This window comes from Fukomys damarensis, unplaced genomic scaffold, assembly GCF_012274545.1.
Source record: "Fukomys damarensis isolate Sample0158 unplaced genomic scaffold, DMR_v1.0_HiC HiC_scaffold_37, whole genome shotgun sequence".
Taxonomy (NCBI): domain Eukaryota; kingdom Metazoa; phylum Chordata; class Mammalia; order Rodentia; family Bathyergidae; genus Fukomys; species Fukomys damarensis.
The window spans coordinates 29,880,823-29,903,971 of record NW_022900949.1 but is presented as its reverse complement, the minus strand read 5'-3'; the positions used below and the strand labels follow the sequence as shown (position 1 = coordinate 29,903,971).

Here is a 23,149-nt window from a genome sequence, read left to right as displayed (position 1 = left end):
ATTTCCTCAGCCATAGGCAGTCAATCTTGGGCCCTTGCACTTGCGAGGCAGGTGGTAAAACCAGAGCCAAATTCCCAGCCCCTACTTTATTTCTTTTTATTGCCAAGTGATCTTCCTTAATATGGATGTCACATTTTATTTATCCACTCATGAGCTTTAAATGGTGACTGACAGAATATGGTAGAAAGACACTAAGAATAACATTGGATAATGTATTTGCTTGTAATGCCATAGTAACAAATTGGCACATTTTGTCATTTTTAAAAGGCAAGTTTATTGTATTACAGTTCTGGAAGTCAGGAGTCTAAACTCAGTTTTACAGGGCTAAAATCAAGACGTTAACACTTCTGGTTTTTGTAGAGGCTGTAGGAAAGAATGCATTCCCTTGCTTTGTCAAGCTTTTCAAGGATGCCAACGTGCTTGACTTAGAGCCCCTTCCTCTGTTTTCAAAGCCAACTGTGTAATACTCTGGTTTAGACCAGTTTCTTCAACAAAACAGAACCAGTAGGAAGGATAAAAATATAAATTTATTATGAGGAATTGCCTCACATTATTGAATCTAACTATTCATAAAGCAGCACACATTTATTCTGTTAAACTGTTTCATGTCGAATTTTTCTGTTAACCTTACAAGATAAAATTCAAGTTGTCCACAGGGCTAATTCTTTCTGGGGACTAGTTAGGAGAATGTTCCTTGCCTCTTTTAGTTTTTAGAAGCTGTCTTCATTCCTTAGTTTATGGCCCCAAATCACATCACCTTTCTTTCCATCTTCTTCTGTCTTTGAGACCTTCTAGGTCTTAAGTTTGCCTTCCTTCTTTCCTCTTATAAGAACACTTGTGCTTACATTGGGCCCATTCAGGTAACAGAATAATCTCCATATCCTAAGATCTGTGACTACATCATCTCTGAAGTTTCATTTGCCATCCAAACTAAAATGTTCACACCAGTGCTAGGGATTTAGCACATCAGCATCTTTGGATGATTTATTCTGTTTACCCCAAATTATGTCTTGATAAAATTTTCTCAGTATAATTGTTGATATTTGCTCAGCACTACTGACCTAGTACTTTGCTAATAACCTTACATGACATTTCATGTAATCCAGATATTATCCCAGGAAGGTGTTACAGTTGTTTGTCAGCTTTCCATCACCGCAGCAAAATACCTAAGAAAGACAAATTAAAAGATGAAAGATTTGTTTTGCCTTGTGGTTTTAGAGGTCTGTGATTGGCTGGCTTTATTCTTTCTTGGCCAGAACTGAGACAAGACAACATGATAGTAAGGTATGGAGGGGGAAAGGTGCTTACTTATGGCAGCTGGGAAGCAAACAGAGCCAGAGAGGAAGGGACTGGGGACGATATATACCTTTCAGAGGTTCCCTCAGCCCATTGCTAAATTCCTTGAACTCTGGAAATTCTACTTAATCTATTACAGTTTATTATAAAAGATACAAATGACAATCATGAGCCAAATGACAAGATACCTTAGGACAGGTTCAAAAGGATCCTAAACATAAAACACCAAGAAGCAACAAAAAGATGATAGAAAATAGGATAATTGTATCTAGTTTGAGTTTAGAAATGTACACAGAATACATACAGATAGTTTTGTATGCAATCTAACATTCTCAGTCTTATTTAGGTATATAATAATGATATATCCTGTGGTCATAAAGATGTTTTTCTTCTTTATCATAAAAGCTTTAAAATTTTTCTTTTCAGTCTACCTAAAATTTGTTTTCATGTATTATATCAAAGAGATCTAATTTTATTCTTTTGCTCTTGGAAAACCAGTTGCCCCTGTGCTTAGTGAGTATGTTTCTCCACTGTATTGTAATGCCTCCTTTGTCCTGTGTCAGAGCTCTCGCTGTATGTGGTTCTGTTGCTGTGCCTTCCATTCTGGTGCCTTACCTTGCTCATCACACTCTACACTGACTGCACATTGTGTTAATTATTCTAAAATCTTTGAAGTAATTTTTTCCTTGGAATTGTCCTGACTGTTCATTGTTCGTCCATATACATTTAGAGTTTGTTTTTTACCAAAAAATACCTGGAATATTGATTTTAATTTGTGGGGAACAGCACGCCTGTGACATTGAATCTTCTAGTCCACAACATTTAGTTACACTTTCTGTAGGTGTCCTTTAGTAATGTTTTGTCTTGTCTTCACAAAACTCCCACAGAGATCTGGTTGTATTCTCTTTAATAACTTAGATATTTACTGTAATTAAACATGTTATTGTAAATGAGAATTTTATTAATTTTCTAGTGATTATTGTTAATAGGTAAGAAACCTTATGATAGAATGCAAATATAGTACAGTTGTTTGGTTTGGATTTTTCATAGGTGGTTTGTTTAGTTTGGTTTGGTTTGGTGCTATGATTGAACACAGAAGGTCATGCACGATAAGCATACATTCTATCACTGAACTGCAACCCCTACAGTATTTTTATTTTTTGTATGTTTTTCTAACTGAAATTAAAGAAATTTACAAAGTACAAATAGTAACTTTAAATCACCTTTAATCACATCACTTAGAGATGATCATTGTTTGCTTTTTTGGTATATGAAGAATCATAAATTAGGTTTGAAAATTAATGTCAAAGTAGCAAAGTTGCTCTTAAAGTCCATTTAGTTACTCACAAGTTGATAAATGTTGTTAGATGAAATAGAGAAGGCTACATATGAAAGAACAATTCTGTGGCCTTTTTACTCCTGCAGTTAATAACAGACTATGTATTGATATTTTATAATATACAAAACTACAGTGTGCCATAAATTATATATTAGTTGGGTTCAAGAGAGTAAATATATGCGAATTAACTCTAGTATGTACATAGTTTTCATCTTATGAATTTAAAACCAAAGTTTGCATGAGATGCAACTCCTTCATTAAAATGTTTAAGTAACTATTTAATAAATACCTATTATTTTATATTTATTTGCTAGGATTTTTGTTTAGACCCATAATTGGCTTTTTAAAAGCAGTATCATTTATAATATAAAAACATCAGTTGAAATGTGATAGCTAAGAAGAGGACTGGGATTCTCAAATTCTGAGAAAATATTTATTCAAAGTCCTATCAGGAAATTAACAATGTCAACTAAACATGTTAAAATAACAGACTCATACATGCTCAGGAATGTGTTGTTAGCAGAAGATTTATGAACATGAATCCAAGCAGAGGAAATTTAAAATAACAGAAATCAAATATACAGTATAAAATTCACCAGCCAAAGAAACAAAAACTGTACTATCCATGTCATCAGATGGGGTCTGGGAAGGTCCCCAAAAAGGAAATGAGGACCTCAATTTGTGCCCCACCACCACCAAGTAGGTTAGTCAACTCTCATCACAGAAAAGCATTTCAGGACACACCAGAGTGAGACACAACAACTTATTAGGCAGGGTTAGAAAGTGAGATAAAATAGGAAAGGGTCTTCAACTTGAGCATTTGAAGGAGGCACCTTCTCATGAAGAGGTTCAAACTGGTCTGTTCATGAACCGATTTTTATATATTTGCTGGGGTTTGCTAGAGTCTAGTTGATCCTTGACACATTCTGGACACATTTGTAGGATGGCTCTGGAAAAAGTCTTTATTGCTAAAAAGGGGCAACTCAGTCTTATTGAGGTGATTGTCTGCTTAGGGCAGTGTAGATTTTAGGGAGGCTGTGCTGGAATCCAAGATGACTAGATTTTGAGCAATGACTGCGGACTTCCAGGAATGGTTAATTTCCCTACAATTATCTTTTTCTTCTCTTTTCTTTTTTTTCTCTCAGTAGTGGGGATTGAACCCATTGGCTTCACACTGAACTATGTCCCCAGTCCTTTTTTATTTATTTTGAGACAGGTTCTTCCCCTGGCTAGGCCTGAATTTACACTATTTCTGCCTCAGCCTCTCAGAGTGCCACTGGGATTACAGGTGCATGACATCACAACCTGCTTAAATCTCTTATCTTGGTGTCCTCAGTCATGAAGGAAGATGAAATAGGTTATGTAAATTCGGGGCTAATTAAGCCTTTGAACAGACATATGTCTGTCTTAGAGATTGACCCAACATTTTAAGGTTATAAATGAGTTATTCTTCTTTCAGTTACCTACTGGGCAATCTACAGGCTCGTGAAGAGTCACTTGTATTTTTAAAGCAAAAGCCACTTTTAGGTCCTTGACTACCTCAAAAGAAAACACAAACTATGCTCTTAATGAATAACAGGTTATTAAGGGCCCGGAGTTTGTCTTCTGTCCCTTTGGTGGTCTCTATCATCTAGACTTATAAAATGTTGTTAAAAGTCTAGGAAATTTCTTTTTTTCTTTTTTTCCCATAAATGAACATCAGAAACCAAATAGAAGACCAAAGAGAAAGCAGAACATAAGTTATTATTTTCTACATACTGTAGAGTTTGAAATAGAGTTCTGAAGAGTGAAGAACGAATCCTGAGACTTCCTGAAAATATCTTTCACATGACAGCAAAGGGTATTTAAACAGACTTACTTGGGTTTCCTTTCCTACTGAGCATGAATTAGACTTGTAGCCTTTCCCACTGTACTTAGTATTCTCTGCATCTTTAGCATGAATATCCTAATGTAGAAGTCTCATTTTACTAATGTTATTTTCTGTAAATTTTTGTTATAATAGGCATGCCACTACTTGGCAGTTCTTAAGACAGCATTTTCTCAAGAAAAGAGAATGCTATCTCATCTTTGTGAAATAGTTAAAAGTAATTTAGTATGCTGAACTAAATTGGGTCACTTGTTACCACCCAAGGCCGACAAATATTTGCCAAGGAAAAAGCTTTTAGTACTTTAGAAAGACAATTTTGTTACATGTGTTTTTTTCTTTCAGCCCAAGTTTTAGTCAATTATCTAAATGTTTTGTCCTCTGCTTAATGAAGTTTCATAGGTGATTAGGTATAGATTCCTCATTTAATCTTATTTTAATGCACTTTCATTGGTGAGCTAATACCCTTTTGTAGGCACATAATTATCTTAGCATGTTGTTGGGCTCTTCCAAAAAAAACATAAAATTGGATCTTAAATTTGATTAGTTCTGATGTCTCACAGATACTAAAGTGCATAAATTTCCTACCTTTCACAAGGTAATGAATTTCTCAGACACCAGTTTGGGAATATACTGTAAACACAAAATATGATTAGCAACAGAAAAAAATCTGTATTGAATTTTATTGGTATGCCCAAAGATAAGTTAATATGACAGATATTCATATAAAAATAATATATAGGAAAATCGGTTGTACTTCACAAAAGACTCATTTGAGTAGAACAGATACTTCTTTAACAATGTTTAAAACATTTTATAAATTTTTTAAGGTTGCTACAATGGGGAATAACTGTTGATGGTGTGGGGGTCCCGTGTGAATATGGTAAAATGTTCTAGAATTAATTGGTGATAATGGATATACATCCTTGTGGCTATACCAAAACCTGCTGTATTGTATACTTTAAAGAAATTATATTTATGGCATGTGAATTTAGATTCTCAGATCAGACAACATTCCGATTCTTCCTTAACCTGACAGTCAAACTCCAGCCAGCTTCACTCTGCTAATTGACTTCTAATTAACAAATCTAATGGAAAATAGACAGTGTTTGAGTCTCCAGATTCTTGTCCAAATTTGACTGTTGATGTATGTACTCCTGAACCTAGCAGTTCTCTGTATTCTCTTAACAGTTCCTGCACTGTGTCTTCTTTGTCTTGGCCATCCTAACTATTGATGTTCCTGAGATTCCATTCTCAGCCCTTTGTTCTCACTCTGCATGTTCTTCATGTACTTTGGTAATTTTAATTACTACTTATAAGATCAGAAATCTAAAAATCTCTGTATCAAATATATAGATACAGATACAGATACAGATATTATCCCGTGGATGTTCCAGCTATGAAACCCTAGAAAGTATCTTCTCTCCCCTAAACCTGTTCTTGTTGTATTGTTTATCTGTGACTATCATCATTATCATCATTCAAACTAGAAATGTCATCCTTCCTTTCCCAGTATCTCTTATCATATCCTATCTGTTTACAATTATCCAACTCATCACTTCATCCTACAATATTACCAAGGACAAGTATAATATCCAAACCAGTCTTTGTTCTTTCTACCTATGTACTTAATAAACTGTGATATGTTTTCAAGCAATGTGGATGATTTGTGGTAGAGCACTTGCTTAGGATGCATGAGGCCCTAGATTCAATCCCCAGCAGTGCATACACAACCACACACACACACACACACACACACACACACACACACAATCTGAATATCCTTTCTATTCTATTACACAGCTAAAGAATAACCATTATATTTTACTTATAACACATATTATCATCCCTAGAAAGAAAATACTGTACTGGCCAGCCAATATAAGGAACTCCATTGACTAAAGGTAAATTAAAACATGACAAAATATTTTCTAACCATTTATTTGATAGGAACTTTAAGCATTCAGTCTTGGCTCTCATTAAAATTTCTCTTTTGCTTGCCCTTCTTCTACAAAAGATGTTCACTTCCTTCATTCAAGAAACATTTGCTGTTGGCCCACTGAATGACATATCCTCATACTGCCTGGGGAATCCATCCATTGCTTTTTCCCAGAGCTCCAGTGAAATTTATTCTGGATATCAGATTTATTATCTTACTTGAATATTTTTAATTGTCAATACTGTACATTATAAGAATATCAATAGCAAAATACATTTTTAGTATTTCAAAGTAGTTTTATATTATTTTGCTGAGCATTCTATATTTACTGGTAGTAGACAGCATGGGATTCAGAGAAGCAATTAAAGAAAAAAGCTGATTCACCTTTAGAGGATTCCTAATGGATTTTTGTTTCTTAGTTTTCTAAAGGTTTACCTAGAATGATAGACATTTCCCAGAATTGAAATTCTTCCTTCTATGTGAGCCTAAGCTAATAATGTAATTGGGGAATTCAGAGGAAGAGAATTAAGAATAATCTAGAAGTCCCTAGAGGTTGAAGGGTCTAAAGTGGATACACAAGCTCTAAGAGCAGCCAGGGATCAAGTTAAATGATCCATCACCTACCTCTTTCTTAATGAGAAGACAGATGCACACAGCACACTAAGAACCTAGACCAGTGATGGTGAACCTTGTAGATATTTCAGTGATATGAAGAGCCTGCTATGGTGTGCATGCCATAGGTTTGCCACCACTGACGTAGAATAGCACAGACTGTTAAGTGATAGTGCATTGAAATACACAGTGATTTTTATGGCCTTTGAAGAAAAATTAAAACCACTCTCAAAAGATTGCAAACTGTTTTGGGGTGTGTGTGTGTGTGTGTGTGTGTGTATAGGGCAATATATGATAGAAGTGGCATTTGAAATGTGTATTTTCTATGTATGCCACTTAAACATTTCCCATGTTTTTAATTGTTTGTATTTTCTGCAATTTTTTTTTTTTTTTTTTTGGTACTGGGGATTGAACTCAGGTCCTTGTGCTTGCAAAGCAGGCCACCGAACCACTGAGCTAAATCCCCGGCCCTGCAATTACTTATTTTTAACAAACTTTATTAAGATATAATTCATACAAAAGCCATGTTGGTCTAGAAATTTTTTTTTCCATTTGTACAGGGGTAATGCACTGTATTAAATATGTAAGGTCTTATCTACATGGGTTTGATTACAGAAACTAATATTCTCTAAATTAAAAAAAGATATAATTCACGCAGCATATAATTCACTCTTTTACCAGATATAGTCCATTCTCTTCACACTTCCTGCTTCATAGTATATTCACAGAATTGCACATACATCATCACAATTTCAAAATATTGTCATGATGCTATAAAGAAGCCACATTCACCTTATCCTGTCACTTTCCAGTCTTACCAGCCCTAAGAGCATGGGGAAACCACTAATTTATTTTTCTGTAGTTTTACTTGTTCTAGACATTTGATATTAATATAGTCAAACAATATATATGGTGTTTTATGTCTTTTTTTAACTGTCATATCGTTGCCTATAGCAGCATTTCACATCTTTGTTATCAAATAATATTTCTTATACAGATGTACTATATTTTATTTATTCATTCATCAGTAGGTGGACATTCAGAATTTTTTTCCACTCTTTGGCTAATATGAAAAATACTACAGTGAACATTCATATACTACAAGATTTTGTTTTTTTTGTTTTTGGTACCGGGGATCAAACTCAGGTCCTTGCATTTGTGAGGCAGATGGCGGCACCACTGAGCTAAATCCCCGGTCCTACTACAGGTTTTTGTGTGGACATATTTTCATTTCTCTTCAGATATCCTTAGGAGTAGGATATTCATTAGGAATGGAACTCAGTGTTTAGCCATTTAAAGAACTACAAGACTGTTTTTCCAAAGCAACTACAGCATTTCACATTCTCGTCTACAAGAATTCTAATTTATCTACATCCTGACCAATAATTATCTTTTTTATTATAGCTGTGTTGGTGGATGTGAAGCATTAGCTCATTATTTTTTAACTTGCAGTTCTCTGATGACTACTGATGTTCAGCTTCTTTCATGAGTTTATTGGACAATTTGTGTATCTTCCTTGCAAAATTGCTTATTCTGACCCTTTGCCTATTTTTTTTTTTACATTGGGTTGTATTCTGTTCTAAGTTATAAGAATTCTTTATATATTCTATATACAAATTCTTTACCTGACTTGAAACTTTTTCTCCCATTCTGTGGGTTATCTTTTCACCTTTTTTTACTTTACTACCACATTAAAAATATTCCAAGTATCTTTGCCCTTAATGATATCCTTTGAAGTACAAAAGTTTTTCATTTTTTACAATGTAGCATATTTTTTCCTTATTGCTTGTGCTTTTGGTGTGTTTTATCATGAAAGATTTCCATATATGTTTTAATAGTTGACTGAGGTTTAACTGACATACAGTAACTGTGTATCTTTGAAGTATAAAAGTCGATACATGTGACATATACATATGCCTATAAAAAATCACCCTAATCACTAATATCTATGTGAATCACCCACAAAGTACCCTCTTAACCTTTTGTAGTCTACCCTTTCCATATTGCAAAGGTAACCATTGATCTGCTTCTTGTCATTAATATTTAGATGAATGGAATCATGTAAGTATGTTGTTATATACCTAGGTTCTTTCACTGAGTATAATATTGACAGTGGATGCACAACATACCATATCTTTCTGGAAACAATAAAAGTAGGTCTAAGAGGGAAATTTATAGTTTATACCACAAATGTACAGATTAAAAGAATAGAGCAATCCCAGCTAAACAATAATGCATCTCAGAAGCCTGGAAACACAAGAATAATCAAAATAATAATCTAGTAGAAAGGATCACAGTAGAGATTAATGAAATTGAAACTTGAAAGAAAGAATACAAAGAATATGTCAAAGAGATGCTCCTTTGAAAGGTTAGATGAAATTGATAAGCCCTTAACCAGACTTAGCAAAAGAAGGGAAAAAACACCTGAATCAGTGCAATTTGAAAAGAAAAAGATGAAATCACAATAGCTACCACTAAATCACAGAGGATTGTAAGAAATGCTTCCAAAAACATATGTTCCAATAAGTTGGAAAGAAGCAGTGCAGGTTGATGCTTGCCTGTAATCCTGGTACTCCAGAGGCTGAGGTTGGAGGATCATTGGGAGTTCAAGGCCAGCCTGGGCTACATAGAGACCTTGAATCAATAAATAAATAGACAGATAGATAGATAGGAGAACCGAAGAAATTGAGAAATTCCTGATACATATCAATTACCAAGACTGAATGAAGAAATATAAAAATCCTGAAGAGACCAATAACAGGCAATAAAATAGAGGCAGTAATAGAGACTGTACTGATTAAGAAAATCCCAGGACTCTGGATTAATTGCTGAATTCTCCAAAAACTTCATGGAAGATCTAACATTAAACTCTACAAACTCTTCTATAAAATTGAAAGGGAATGAGCACTGCCAATCTCATTCCTAGAAGCTAGCCTTACCCCAATACCAAAATCAGACAATGACTCAACATAAAAGAAAACTATAGACTAGTTTTCTTAATAAACGTAGGTGCAAAACTCCTCAAAAGATCCTGGCAAACAGAATACAACAAGTTATTAAGATATCACAGGGATGTATGGATGGTTCAACATATGCAAATCTGTAAATATAATGCATCACATAAACAGAGCAGGGACAAAACAACCACATAATCATCTTAATAGATGCAGAAAAAGCCTATGACAAAATCTTAACATCCACACATGATAAAAAGCCTTGACAAAAGGGCCAGTGATTTAGCTCAGTGGTTCTTCCACCTGCCTTGCAAGCACAAAGACCTGAGTTCAATCCCTGGTACAAAAAAAAAAAAAAAAAAAAACACAAAAATAGGTACAGCAAAACTTTCCCTTAAATTGATAAAAGCCACTGGTGGCATACCTACAGTCATCATAATAAATGGGGAATAACTGAAACTTTTCTTCTAAAATCAGAAACAAGATGTAGTGTCTATTCCCACCATTCCTATTTAATATAGTGTTCAAAACTCAGAGAAATCAAGCAAGAGAACAAAATAAAGGGGATGTGTTTAGGCAAGGAAAAAGTAAGAATATCTTTATTCACAGATGACATGATCTTTTACATAGAAGATCCAAAAAGCTCCACCAAATAACACTCAGAAATAATAAATCCAGCAAGGTACCAAGAAACAAAATCAGTACACAAAAACCAGCAGCATTCCTGTACACAATGAACCTACCACAAAAGAAAACATCCCATTCACAATAGCTTCAAAAAAAAAATTTAAATACCTAGGAATTAACCAAAGCAAGGAAATGAAAGACCTCTATAACAAAAAGTATATAGTATTCTGAAGAAAGAAACTGAAAGACATCTACTGTTCCTGAAATAGGCAAAACCAATATTATCAAAACAACCATAACTATGAAACTGATAAACACATTTGATGCAGTCCCAATCAGAATACCAAGAGAATTCTTCACAGAACTAGAAAAGGCAATCCTAAAACCTACATGGAACCAGAAGAGACCCAGAGTAGCAAAAGCAACTCTAAGCAACAAAAAGCAAAGCAGAAGGTATCACAATCCCAAGTAATGCTACCAAGTGTCAGTGATGAAAACAATATGGCATTAACACAAAACAGACATGGTGATTGATCACTAGAACAGGTTAGAGGATGCAGAAATAACCTCAGGGACATTTAAGTGATGTAAGCTTCATCAAAATGGCCAAATATGCTGGAGAAAAGAGTCTCTTTAACAAAAGTACTTGCTAGTCGTCCACATGCCGAAGAATGAATGTAGACCCATATCATTAGAATAAAATAAAACTGGATCAGAGACCTGATCAAAAGCACTGAATCCAAAGGAAGACAAAATAGGTAAAACTTTTGAAGACATAGGCATAGGCAAGGACTTTCTGAACAGAATCCCAATTGCACAAGAAAAAACATTAACAAATGGAATTATATCAAATTACAAATCTACACAGCAAAGGAAACAGCACAGTAATGAGACAACCTGCAGAATGGAAAAATATTTTCAAATAATCCTCAAGCAAAGGACTAATATCTAGAAAATATAAAAAATGCAAAAAAAAAGACAACCCCCAAAAAAGAAAAGATCCAATCATTGAATAATCTGTTTAAATAGACACTTTTCAAAAGAATAAGTACAAATGGGCAACAGATACATGACAAATGTTAGAGCATCTTTGGCCACTAGAGAAATGCAAGTCAGAAATGCAGGTGAAAAAAAAAATGACTATCATCAAGAATTCCAAAATCAACAAATACCTGTGGGGTTATGGGGGGAAAGAAATACTTCTGCATTGTTGGTGGGAATGTAAATTAATAGAACCACTATGCAAATTCTCAAAAAGCTAACAATTCTCTTTCACCCAGCTTCACATCTTCTAAGAATCTTTCCAAAAGAGTTAAGGACGTCATATTTCAGTGATACATGCATCCTCATGCTTATTGCCGTGCAACTCATAAGAACTAAATCTTGACAGTGGCCTATATGGCCATCAACAGATGAATGGATAAAAAAAATAAATATATATGATGGAGTAATACTGAACCATAAAAAAGGATAAATTTGAGTCATTTATAAAAAAGATAGAGGTACAAGATCATAATATTGAAATAAGATACAGAATGTTAAATAATCACATTTCTCTTATATGAGAAACCCAAAATATGATTAAAGAGCAAAATAAAAGATAGATGATAGGAAACAGAGAGATAGACTTTGTGGAGATGGTAGGGAATTTGAGGATGGGGGAGATAGGAGGGAGAGGATGACAAGAAAAAAATAAAAAGGATCAAGATGTGATAGGTATATGTACCAGTTTCCCATGATAGATGTATATAATATGTATCAAATATATACTAAGAAAAAAGGAAAATACTGAGAGTCATCTGTGTTTGTACTATGTATATTTGGTTTATGGCTTATCATAACTAGGGTATTCTCTTGTATAGACCTAAATTTTCTTAGTGTATCCTAAATGTTGCTGATTATTTAGGTTTTTACCGGGGTTACCTATTATAAATAGTCTCCTATGAACAGTCATGTACAAATCATTATCTGAACATATGCTTGCATGTGTCTTGGGTAAAAATAAAATGGAGGAACTAGGTCTTTTGGAAGTTGTACATTTCACTTTTTGAGAAAATACAAAATACTTCTAGTTCTACATTGTTTCCAACATTGGTCTCATTAGTTTTTCATCTATTCTGTTTGTAGTGTATCTTGTTTAGTTTTTTTTAACTTCTCTATGATTAAGTATCTTCACACATTCTTTTCACATCTTTGTGAAGTTTTTTTTAGATCTTTTCTTATTTTAGTAGGTTTTTAAAGTATTGAGTGTTAAAGTTCTTTATTCTATATGTAAGCCCTTTGCCATTACATATGTTCTTTGCTAATATTTTCTCTCAATCTGTTGCTTTTCACTCTCTGAATATTCTCCAATATTTAAATTTTTCATTTATAGATTGGTTTTAATGTCATTAGTAAGAAATCTTTACCTAAAGATTTCCTATAATGTTTCAGCCTTGTTACTATATAGTTCTAGGTTTCCCATTTATGTTTCAATTCATTTTGTGTTGATGCTTGTATATTGTACAAGGTATGGATACAGTTCATTTTTTAAAATATTGTTTCAGCATGCTTTCCTCTTATAGGCAAAAGTATAAATAAAGAGCAAAATAAAAGATAGATAATGGGAAACAGGGAGATAGATCTTCTGCCAACTGGAAAAGGACCAAGAGATTGAAGTGGGATACAGTGTTAAGATATGTTATGTACATGTTCCAACTCCCCAAGATGAATATAATCATTTTATACTGTAAATATATAATAATAAAATTAAAATCTTAAATTTAAGAAAAACTTGTAATATTGTTTATTGAAAAAACAGTCCTTTTTCTGCTCATTACTTTTGATTTTTTTATGAAAACCACTTGACAGTGTCTTTGGGTACCATGTTTCAGTGATAACACTGTTTTGGTGACTTGTTTAAAATAACTAAGCATTCAGATATTATTAATCCTCTAACTTATTCTTTTGCAGAGTCATTTTGACTATTCTAGATTCTTTGCATTTTCTATAAATCTTAGGGTCCATTGGTCAATATCTGCTTAAAAAAAGAAGAGTTTGCTGCAATACTAATTGGATTATAATAGTCTGTAGATCAATTTGGTGATAATTTATGTATTTACAGTATTAAATTATATGATATATGTGGTGCATATATCTCTTATATCTTTAATTTTTTCAGCAGTGTGTTCTTGGTTTATGTGAATATGTCATATGCATATTTTGCCAGATTTGTACCAAATATTTATTTTGACACATTATGACTGATACTTTTTTAACAGTTGTAATTGCTTTATTGGGATATGATCACTTACTGTGCAATTCATTCATTTAAACTGTGTAACTCAACAGTTTTTAGAATATGCATAGAATTATATAATTATATAATCATCCTTAGAACATTTCATTATGTTGTAAAGAAACCTTAACCCATTATATTCACTTTTCATTTCTTCCCAGGCCCCTCAGCCCCAGGAACTATTATTCTGCTTTCTATCCTCATAGATTTGCCAGTTCTGGACATTTTATATAAATGGAATCATTCAACGTGTAGTTCTTCACTTAGTGTATTTTCAGTTTTTTCCCTTGTATCAGTATACTATATTTTCAAGTCAAATAATATTCCATTGTACACCACATTTTGTCTATTCATTCATCAACTGATGTGTATTTAGATGATTTCCACATTTTGGCTCCAACAAATAGTGTTACTGTGAACATTCATTCACACAAGTTTGTATGTAGATGTATATTTTATTTCTTATTTCTCTTAGAATATGTCTACAAGTGGAATGCAGGGACCGTAGTAACATGTGTTTAACCATTTGATTAATTGCCAGACTGTTTCTCAAAGCAGCTGTACCATTTCATAAGCCTCCCAGCAAGGTATGAGGATCCCAGTTTTTCTGTGCTCGCTGTAACGCTAGCTGTTAGATGTTTGTTTGTTTGTTTGTTTGTTTCTAAGGCAAGGTCTTGCTATGTCACTCAGGCTGGCCCAAAACTCCTGAGCTCAAGAGATCCTTCTGACTCAGCCTCTCCAGTAGGTGGGATTATAGGCCTAACTACACCACCTGTTAGCTCTGCCTTTTTCATTATAGCCATCCTCTTGGGTGTAGAGTGATTTCTCACTGTGACTTTGATTTGGACTTCATTAATTGCTTATTTGTTGAATATCTTTTTGTGTACATATTGGACATTTATGTATTCAAGAAATCTTTTATTCAGTGACCCATAGTCCATCCTAAAAGTGAGTTTTAAGCTTTTTATATAGATTCTAAATTCCATTCTCTTATCAGAAACATGACTGCAAAAGCTTTCTCACATTTTGGATTGTATGTTTGCTTTCTTCATGGCTGATTTGCCTTTTATCATCATTTTTACATTTTTTTCTATTTATGTTTTTATATTTAAGGTAGATTTCTTAGAGGTGGAATATAATTAAGTCATAGTTTTTAATCCAGTTTACAATTTATACCTTTTATTTGTGGGTTCAAGCTATTTCTGTTTTGTGGCAGTATTGATATAGTTAAATTTAAGTTGTCCATCTTGGTTTTTTCTTTGATTTTTTTTTTTTCCTGTTCATTTGAGATAGCTTGGTACTTTTTTATGTCTCTGTTGACTACTATTTATCTTTTTATTTTAATGTTTAATGGACTTTAGGTTTAATGGACTTATAGGTTAGATCTTTATCTTTTTAAAGTTCTAGAAGGAAAAATATTGCTATAAATGATTATATTAAATATTATAAATCTTTTAGTGAAGGACACTAAAAAATAAAAAGTGCTCGCTTTTGGCAGCACATATACTAAAAATAAAAAGCGAAGAAGTATTTTCAAATATTTTCAACATATTAAAATAATAATAGCAATGTAATAATAGTAAATAGTAGCAGTTATTAAAGGTGGTCCTATGCTATATACCAGCCATTATACTACATTTTCCTGTGCTTTTTCTTATTTAACCCTTACAAAGGTGATTCAAGGCAATGTACTATTATTATTCCCATTTTACAAATAAGGATCTAAAATTAAAGAGCTAAAGAGCTAATATCCTTAACACAGATCCAAAAATCAATAAGGAAAATATTTAAATGGAAATTCACAAAAGTAGGAATAGCTAATAAATATAAAATAATACTCAGCGTCAAATAGTCAGAAGAATGAGATCATTTTTAAGCTACTCACCTGATAAAAAGAAGCCATGCCAATAATATTGGCCAAATATGAAATACACACTCATACGCTGTTGGAAGTGTAAATTGGTGTATTTGTAAAGGTCCATTTAGCTTTACCTGTTAACATTTAAAATGTGCATATCCATTGGCCCAATGGCTATCATCTTGAAGTTCTTCTGCCAGTTCCCAAAGAAAAATAACTTGCGTGAGTGTGTGTGTGCATGCATGTGTGTGGTGGAGAGTGGCTGGCAGCAACCTGCTCATGAATAACAGAATGGAAAATGAATTAGCTCTTAGCCATATAATGCAGTGGGCTTTGGAAAAAATGAGCCTAGAGAAATACACAATTTGATGGGCTACTGGTGAGAGATATAAGATGATGCAACTTAGATATCAAAAATCTTCAATCTGATAATATCTTTTATTCATGAGTGTTTCTGTTTAGTGAAAAAACATAGTCACAGAAAAAGGTATATAGCTAAACTCAATTTGGTTTGATTTTTTGTTTGTTTTTTAAGAATATTACATATTTGTATATACCTAGAAGAAGATTTAGATACACAGCAAATTATTAACAATAATTATTCCTGAAAAGGAAAGATTATGACTTTTTAAAAACATGTCTGTTGAATTGTACAAAAGTTTTTGTTTTCACATGAAAAGAAAATTTAAAGATACATTGATTCTTCTATTTTCAAGAATATAGAGAAAGTGGAATATATTCAAGAATGTAGAGAAAGTGATTCAAAAGAAGCAAAGACATTCTTCCCAGGCATTTCAAAACCAAATGTATCAAGGATTTTCCCTCTTGAGCTTAAATCAGATTTTATTTTTAAAGGTCAAATGCTGAGTTCTGCCTTTAGAATGCAGTATGACTTAAAAGACTGAGCTTCTATACATTCCAAGTTCCACAGTACAAGACAGAGGTAGTGAGCCCAAAGACATTTCTAATTTTTATGAACATATATCAAAATTTGAGAATGAATATTTTTTAGTACTAGGGATTGAACCCATGGTCACTCTATCACTGAGCTACATCCCCAGCCTTTTTTATTTTTTACTGTGAGACACGGTCTGTCTAGGCTGTCCTAGAATTTAACAGTTCTCCCACATATCCTCCCAAGTAATGGAGATTGTGGGGATGTGCTGCTGTGCCTCGCCTAAGAATGACATTATGCAACTACAGTAAAGGTTTTGTTATAGGTTACTGTTGTATGTTTCAAATTGTGACCTAAGTTATAATCAAGAAATCTATACAGTGGCTTTGAAAAGAGAAACAGGGTACATGCTCACTCAGAAGGCTGCCAAGTAAGATACATTGGTCATAGAATATTGTAGAAAGCCTGCTTTTAATCACATGTTTTCATATCTTAATATGATCTAATAACAAACTAGAGTATGGTACATCTCAATAAAGTTTCTAGAAAATTTATTTATCTTGAAAGGTAGAATATGTAAGTTACCAGAAAAAGTATTATAAATTAGAATTAAAAATCAGTTATTAGAGAAAAATCAAAGAAATCATTTATTCTTTCTCATAGAGGAATACTGTTACCTGTTAGGTCTTGACCAAAAGCAACCTAAAATTTTCCCAGTAAATAACATAGTCTGAGATTTTTTTCGTTAAAGAATTATTGTGGCAAACTATTCCTATTGTAATAGTTATCTGAAAAAAATAAGCCAATCATGCGTGAATATTTTGTACATAGGTCTCCAGTCTGTAATAAACATTTAGAAATTTTTCTTTCTTATAATTGAGCCTATTTTTCTTTTCCTAATCACTCAAACTCAGATTAAAATTTTCACTAAACACAAGAATCTGTCTTTACATATTTAATTAAAGTAATTAGAAAAGTGGAACAATAATAAAATTTAACCCCCATACACTAGTAGTTTATTATTTTCTATGAACATAGGGTGAAGTGAAAGAACATTCATATGTATGTGTTTCTGCATATGTATATCTACATATATATATGGAAGATGCCTATAAAAGTCATTTTATATGTGTATGCATATATACATGTTATGTATATGGGAAATGACTATAAATAAGAGCCATTACTACATCTGTGTGTATAGAGACATATACATGTGTTTATATACATATTATACATGGAAAATGACTATAAACCAGAGCTATTCCATAACATCATAGTTCACAAAATTACTTTTATATCCAAAGTAAATATTTTTACTTAGCATTGTATTGCACTTCATAATAGAAATTCTGGTAATATGAGTACTATTTTGCTAAAGGCTAAGAATTGTCCCAAGAACTGTACTGTCTATTTCATATTTTATTTTCATAATAGTCTCATGCTATAACAACTTTTCTTACTGAGTTTACAAAGGAGGATCTTGTTCTTAAAGAAGTTAAGTAACTTATTCAAGGTCACTTATCTGTTAATCAGCAGAGCCAGGATTTAAATCCAGTAATCTAAGTTAATAACTACCTTGGCCATAGAGTAAAATTCAAGAGGAACAACTTGATGGTTGTTCTGTTATCTGAGAGATGCTGGGCAAGTACAGTAGACTTATCTGGATGTTTACCTGGATACACACTATAAATAACAAGAGGAAGATGAGTTTTCCATTAACCTAATTAACCCATGTTATTTTGTCAGGCAGGTCGTAACTTGAGGGTCTACTGTATTTACCATACTATCTATCAGAGCAGGTAAAATTTTGTAGATTCATTATTTTGAGTTTTTATGACTTAGTATCAGGAGTTTTCAGTTAAAATTCAAATACTCATTGAGTGGCAGTAATACACATCTTACAGGTCAATGAACTAAGTCATGGGAACAGGTTCTGTGACTGTGGAGTAACAAAGGAAGAAGGAGGGATGGATTTGGAAACTCCTTTTAAGAAGGAAGAGGCCAACAGCTGACTGGCTTCAGATATTCAGATGATTTTTGCCAGCGGTTGGGGAAACATAACAAATGCCTTTTTTAAAAAAAATAACTGTACAATAATCAAAAGCTGAGAGAATCTTTCTAATCTTCATTTCCCATCTCCTTTCATTCTAGAAAACACAGCACAGCTGTTGGTGTATAGCACTGATATGTTGTATAATTAAATGTCTTTTGTTTGTCATACAGCAACCAGCAGGCTTTTTTACTGGAGAATGTCCTTTGTAATAACGCGAGCTGTGAGGGGGCTCATCGGATGTTTAAAGTCTACTGGGACCTGACGGATCTGAATCAAATCAGAGATGCTGTGGTTGCCACCTTTTTTGACATCTACGAAGATGTAAGCTCACAGTTATCCTGTGTGTTTGGGGTTTAATTGCCATCTACCCCATTTCACTTTTGTTTCACGCTTTTTGACTAGGAAATGTAGATTACATGAAAGCAAAGAATTTATTAAAGGAAAGCCTTTGAAAGTTATGCAGTAGTGGGGGGTGGGGGTATTAATACTGTTGACATCACTATAATCTAATAGGAAAACACCCTTATCTCAGTTTGTGCTCATTGGGATTAAACTCCCAAAGAATGCTTTCACACTAGGTAAATCCACAGAAGCAGAGACCAGGGAGGACAGACTTAAGTCTGAGAAGATCACATAAGGATGCGGTCCATGTTTAATCTTCTTGTGGTGGAAGTAGCACCTGTTGCTGCTCATCCTTGCAATTCTCTTTGATTGCCAGCTAACCTTGTGTAAGGCATTCTGGTTTCCCCTCCTGAAAAGAAAAGACAGATTACTGCTCAGAAAAGTAATGAATTTTGAGTAAAAACACTTAACAGTTAATATATCCAACTATATCCTTGCAAAATCGTTTATTTTAAAAGTTAAATGCCCATCAGGTACAGTTAGGTCTTCATTAGCCCAGTTTGGGGTTTTATTTTGTTCTTTTATAAGAGGCTTATTTTCAATTATGAGTCATACTAATCTTTGTTTTCCTCTGTTTGTTCAACTACCAAATCTTATGTCAGTTACATTAGCAGTTTCCAAGCAAAAAAGTAATTGACGGAAATATTACAAAGGAGAAGACAATCAAGAGAATTGACTACAAATAATTTCTATGCATCAGAAATACTATAAAAGAAAATTTAAGTTGTTTTTAAATCAGGGAAATAATTTTTCTATGAATATCAAATAATTAATATCCTTAATATGAAAAAGTTCACACAAATGGACACATTGCAAAAAAAAAACCTCTGGGAAAGTAGAACACAGTCAACTTACAGGGAAAACTGTACATGAAAATATGATAAGTAGCCAGCCCCATGAGGAGAGCAGAAAGAATGTCACACTAAATGAGCAACATGATTGTTTTCTTCAATCAAATTAGCAAAGCTTCACCTTTTAGTCAAGAAAAAAAATAGTACACAGTGATGGCACAAACAGATGAAAAGATCCTCTTTATCTCATGGCTGGAAAGGATCTGGCAGTCCCTGTAACAGATCTTTAAAAACGCACACAAATATGGCCAGAAAGAAATATACCAAAATACTAACAATTATGTCCAAAGATAAAATTAGATGTTTTTTATTTTATCTGTTACTAATCAAAGCTGTGTATCTGTATGTATATGTACTTTTTAATAATTTTATTTTACACATCAACTTGAGTAAGTGAGGTTTATACTTAAGTGATAAAACATGCTGTTAGATTACTGTCACGCTGCAAAATACCTGTGATAATCAGATTAAAGGCAGAAAGATTTATTTGGGCCTTAATTTCAGAAGTTTGACCTGTGGTTGCTCAGCCCATTGGGTTTGGCCTTGGTATTACAGCATATCATGCCAGGAGGTAGTGAAAGAGAAAGCCTGCTCACCTCATGGCAGCTGGGAGCTAGAAAAGGAGAAAGAGGAGCCAGGATTCCCATATCCCCTCCCAGGGCCACCCCAGTGGCCTCATTTCCTTCGAGGCCTTACCTTTTGATGGAGCCCCCACCTCTTAACAGCACCACAAGCAGGCAAATGAGCTTTTAGCACAGAGGACTTTGGAAAATGCTTGTCCAACTAGCACTTGCCATATATTTTAATGGTCTTTTTCTTTATTCATCTAGTAGCTTGTTCTTACCGTTCTTTTTTTTCTTTCTTTCTTTCCCTCCAGGGAATCTTGGACATTATAGTACTGAGTAAAGGATATACAAAAAATGATTTTGCCATTCATACACTAAAAAATAACTTTGAAGCAGATGCCTATTTTGTTAAAGTCATTGGTGAGTATTTTAAATTTTAAAATTTGACTCTTTGTTTGCCTCTCTCCCACACCCCACCACAGTATTCCAAAAGGCAAGGACAGTCTCCTGTGTAGTCTGCATACAACTCTCCAAATTACAAAATCAACTTTGGGATAGCACCATGTTATCTACACATAGGCCCCATTCACATTTCATATCTGTCCCACAGTGAGTACTTTTTCTTTTGATAGAGCATGTATGTAAAAGCCACATTCTGGTTGTTCAGTGCAGAAATGCTAGTGAGTTGTCACTTCCTAGTTTTCTGTGAGCAGAAAAATCACTGGTATGGCTTCACAGAGAGGCAAATATGCACCTTTGTAACTACTTTCACAAATTTTGTATATACTATAAAATACATTCCTGATCCAACATAGTACTTCAGGGTTCTTTCTCCTCTCTTCTTTGTCTATAGATATCTTTTCTAAGAGTGAGAATTTCTCTGATTTTCCTCAGTATGCTGTTTTTTCGCTGTAAACAAAGCACAGCCATGCAGACATCTCCCCCGACATCTGTGTTCATCGTAAACATGGCTTGTAAATTCCAGCACTGTAGGAGGTTGATATAGGAGGCTTCCAAGTTTAAGTCCAGTCTGCACAACTTAATGACTTAGGAAGACCCCGTTTCAAAATTTTTAAAAGGGAATAAAGGTTTGTGGGCTTAGGAATGTAGCTCAATGTGAAGACCCTGAGTTCAATCCTTAGTACTATTCCCCAAAAAAGCATTCTTCTATTCATTTATTTTTTATAGATACCTTGAAATTTTTCTGCAGAGACAACTATCATCAACAAGGAGGAACAGTATTCTGTCTAATCTCTGCCTTTTATGTCATCTTTTCTTACACTAGCTAGAAAGAAAGGTAACTGCAGACATCATTACCTTGTTTCCAGTCCTAAGGTGCAAAAATTAAATTAAGGAGAAGGCATTCTGTCTTTCACCATTAAGTATGCTAGCTATGGATTTTTTTAATAGGTGTCCTGTATCATATTAAAGAAGTTCACACTATTCCTGGTTTACTGAGAATTTTTATTATGAGTCAGTGTTAGAAGATGACTTTTTTTGTTACTTTTAATATCATCCATCAGTTTGCTTATCAATGAAATGAGACATGTACTTTGTAGGAATAGTTATTATAATTTTAAAATGAACATAAAAAGCTAACAGAAAAGCAACAGAACAATGCATGAGTGTTGAGAGATTTGAAAAATGAAAATGTTAAAATATGTAAACTCTCTTTCTAAACAGCAAATTATCTTAGGATACAATAAGAGTGGCTCCCATCTTCATTGTTGCGGCAGCTACAAAATACTGATATACAAGTTTAATCATTTCTGTACTTTTTATTATCCATTTGAGCTTCTCTGCCATTTTCAATAGAGTATTGTTTGGTTATTTTAGAACTGAAAAATTTAAAATACCGGATACTGCTTATTTAGTATACTAATAACTTACATATTTGGAAGCATGCTTTTTTCTCAGTGTTTTTTCATCAAATCTAAAACTCAAGATTAGAAAACAAAGGATCCTTAAAACTTTTCCTAACCGTACTTTTTTTGTTAGTACATATTTGTGGTACACAATTAATCCACTCATTATGAGTAGTTGATACATGTGCACGACACAACTTAATTCTTTTTACATCCCCTTCCCATTTCTTCTTTTCCCTTCCATCCATCTCTTGGTCCCCATCCCATTTTCAAAAGACTTCTTAAAGTATAAATAAAGAGTAAAATAAAAGACAAAGGAAACAGGGAGATAGATCTTTTGCTAACTATAATTGTATATGCAATTAGAACAACCTGGTTCACTTTATTGAAACAAAGTGTTGCTTGAGTAAGAGTTTGATTGTTTAGGGATGAATTACTAAATCCAGTATAGCCACTTGACTGATACAAACTTTAGTTCCAAAGAGTCAAAAGAAATCATATCATTACTAGGACAAAAGTATCTCAAAAAATCTGTCCTTTAATCTCAGATCATTAGAATCATCTTCTTTTCTAAAGAGCAACACATTGTTAGTCTCTATTTGGGTTAAACATATAACCTCCTTTCCTCCTCTCATCCATCCCAGGATATTGAGAAGCACTCTAAAATAAAGGTTATTGTGCCATTTGCATTAGCCTCTCCCTTTCCCTCTCCCTCTCCCTCTCCCTCTCCCTCCCCCTCTCCCTCTCC

At 33.6% G+C, this 23,149-nt stretch overlaps 1 protein-coding gene across 1 annotated transcript in view; it reads left to right on the top strand.

The window, feature by feature from the left end:
• Itfg1 (integrin alpha FG-GAP repeat containing 1) overlaps positions 1-23,149 on the top strand; it is a 233,971-nt gene that overhangs the window by 139,396 nt on the left and 71,426 nt on the right. The window contains exons 11-12 of the mRNA XM_010617261.3: positions 18,888-19,038; positions 20,848-20,956. Coding sequence (XP_010615563.1) covers positions 18,888-19,038; positions 20,848-20,956 — 260 coding nt within the window. The remainder of the gene's footprint in view (positions 1-18,887; positions 19,039-20,847; positions 20,957-23,149) is intronic.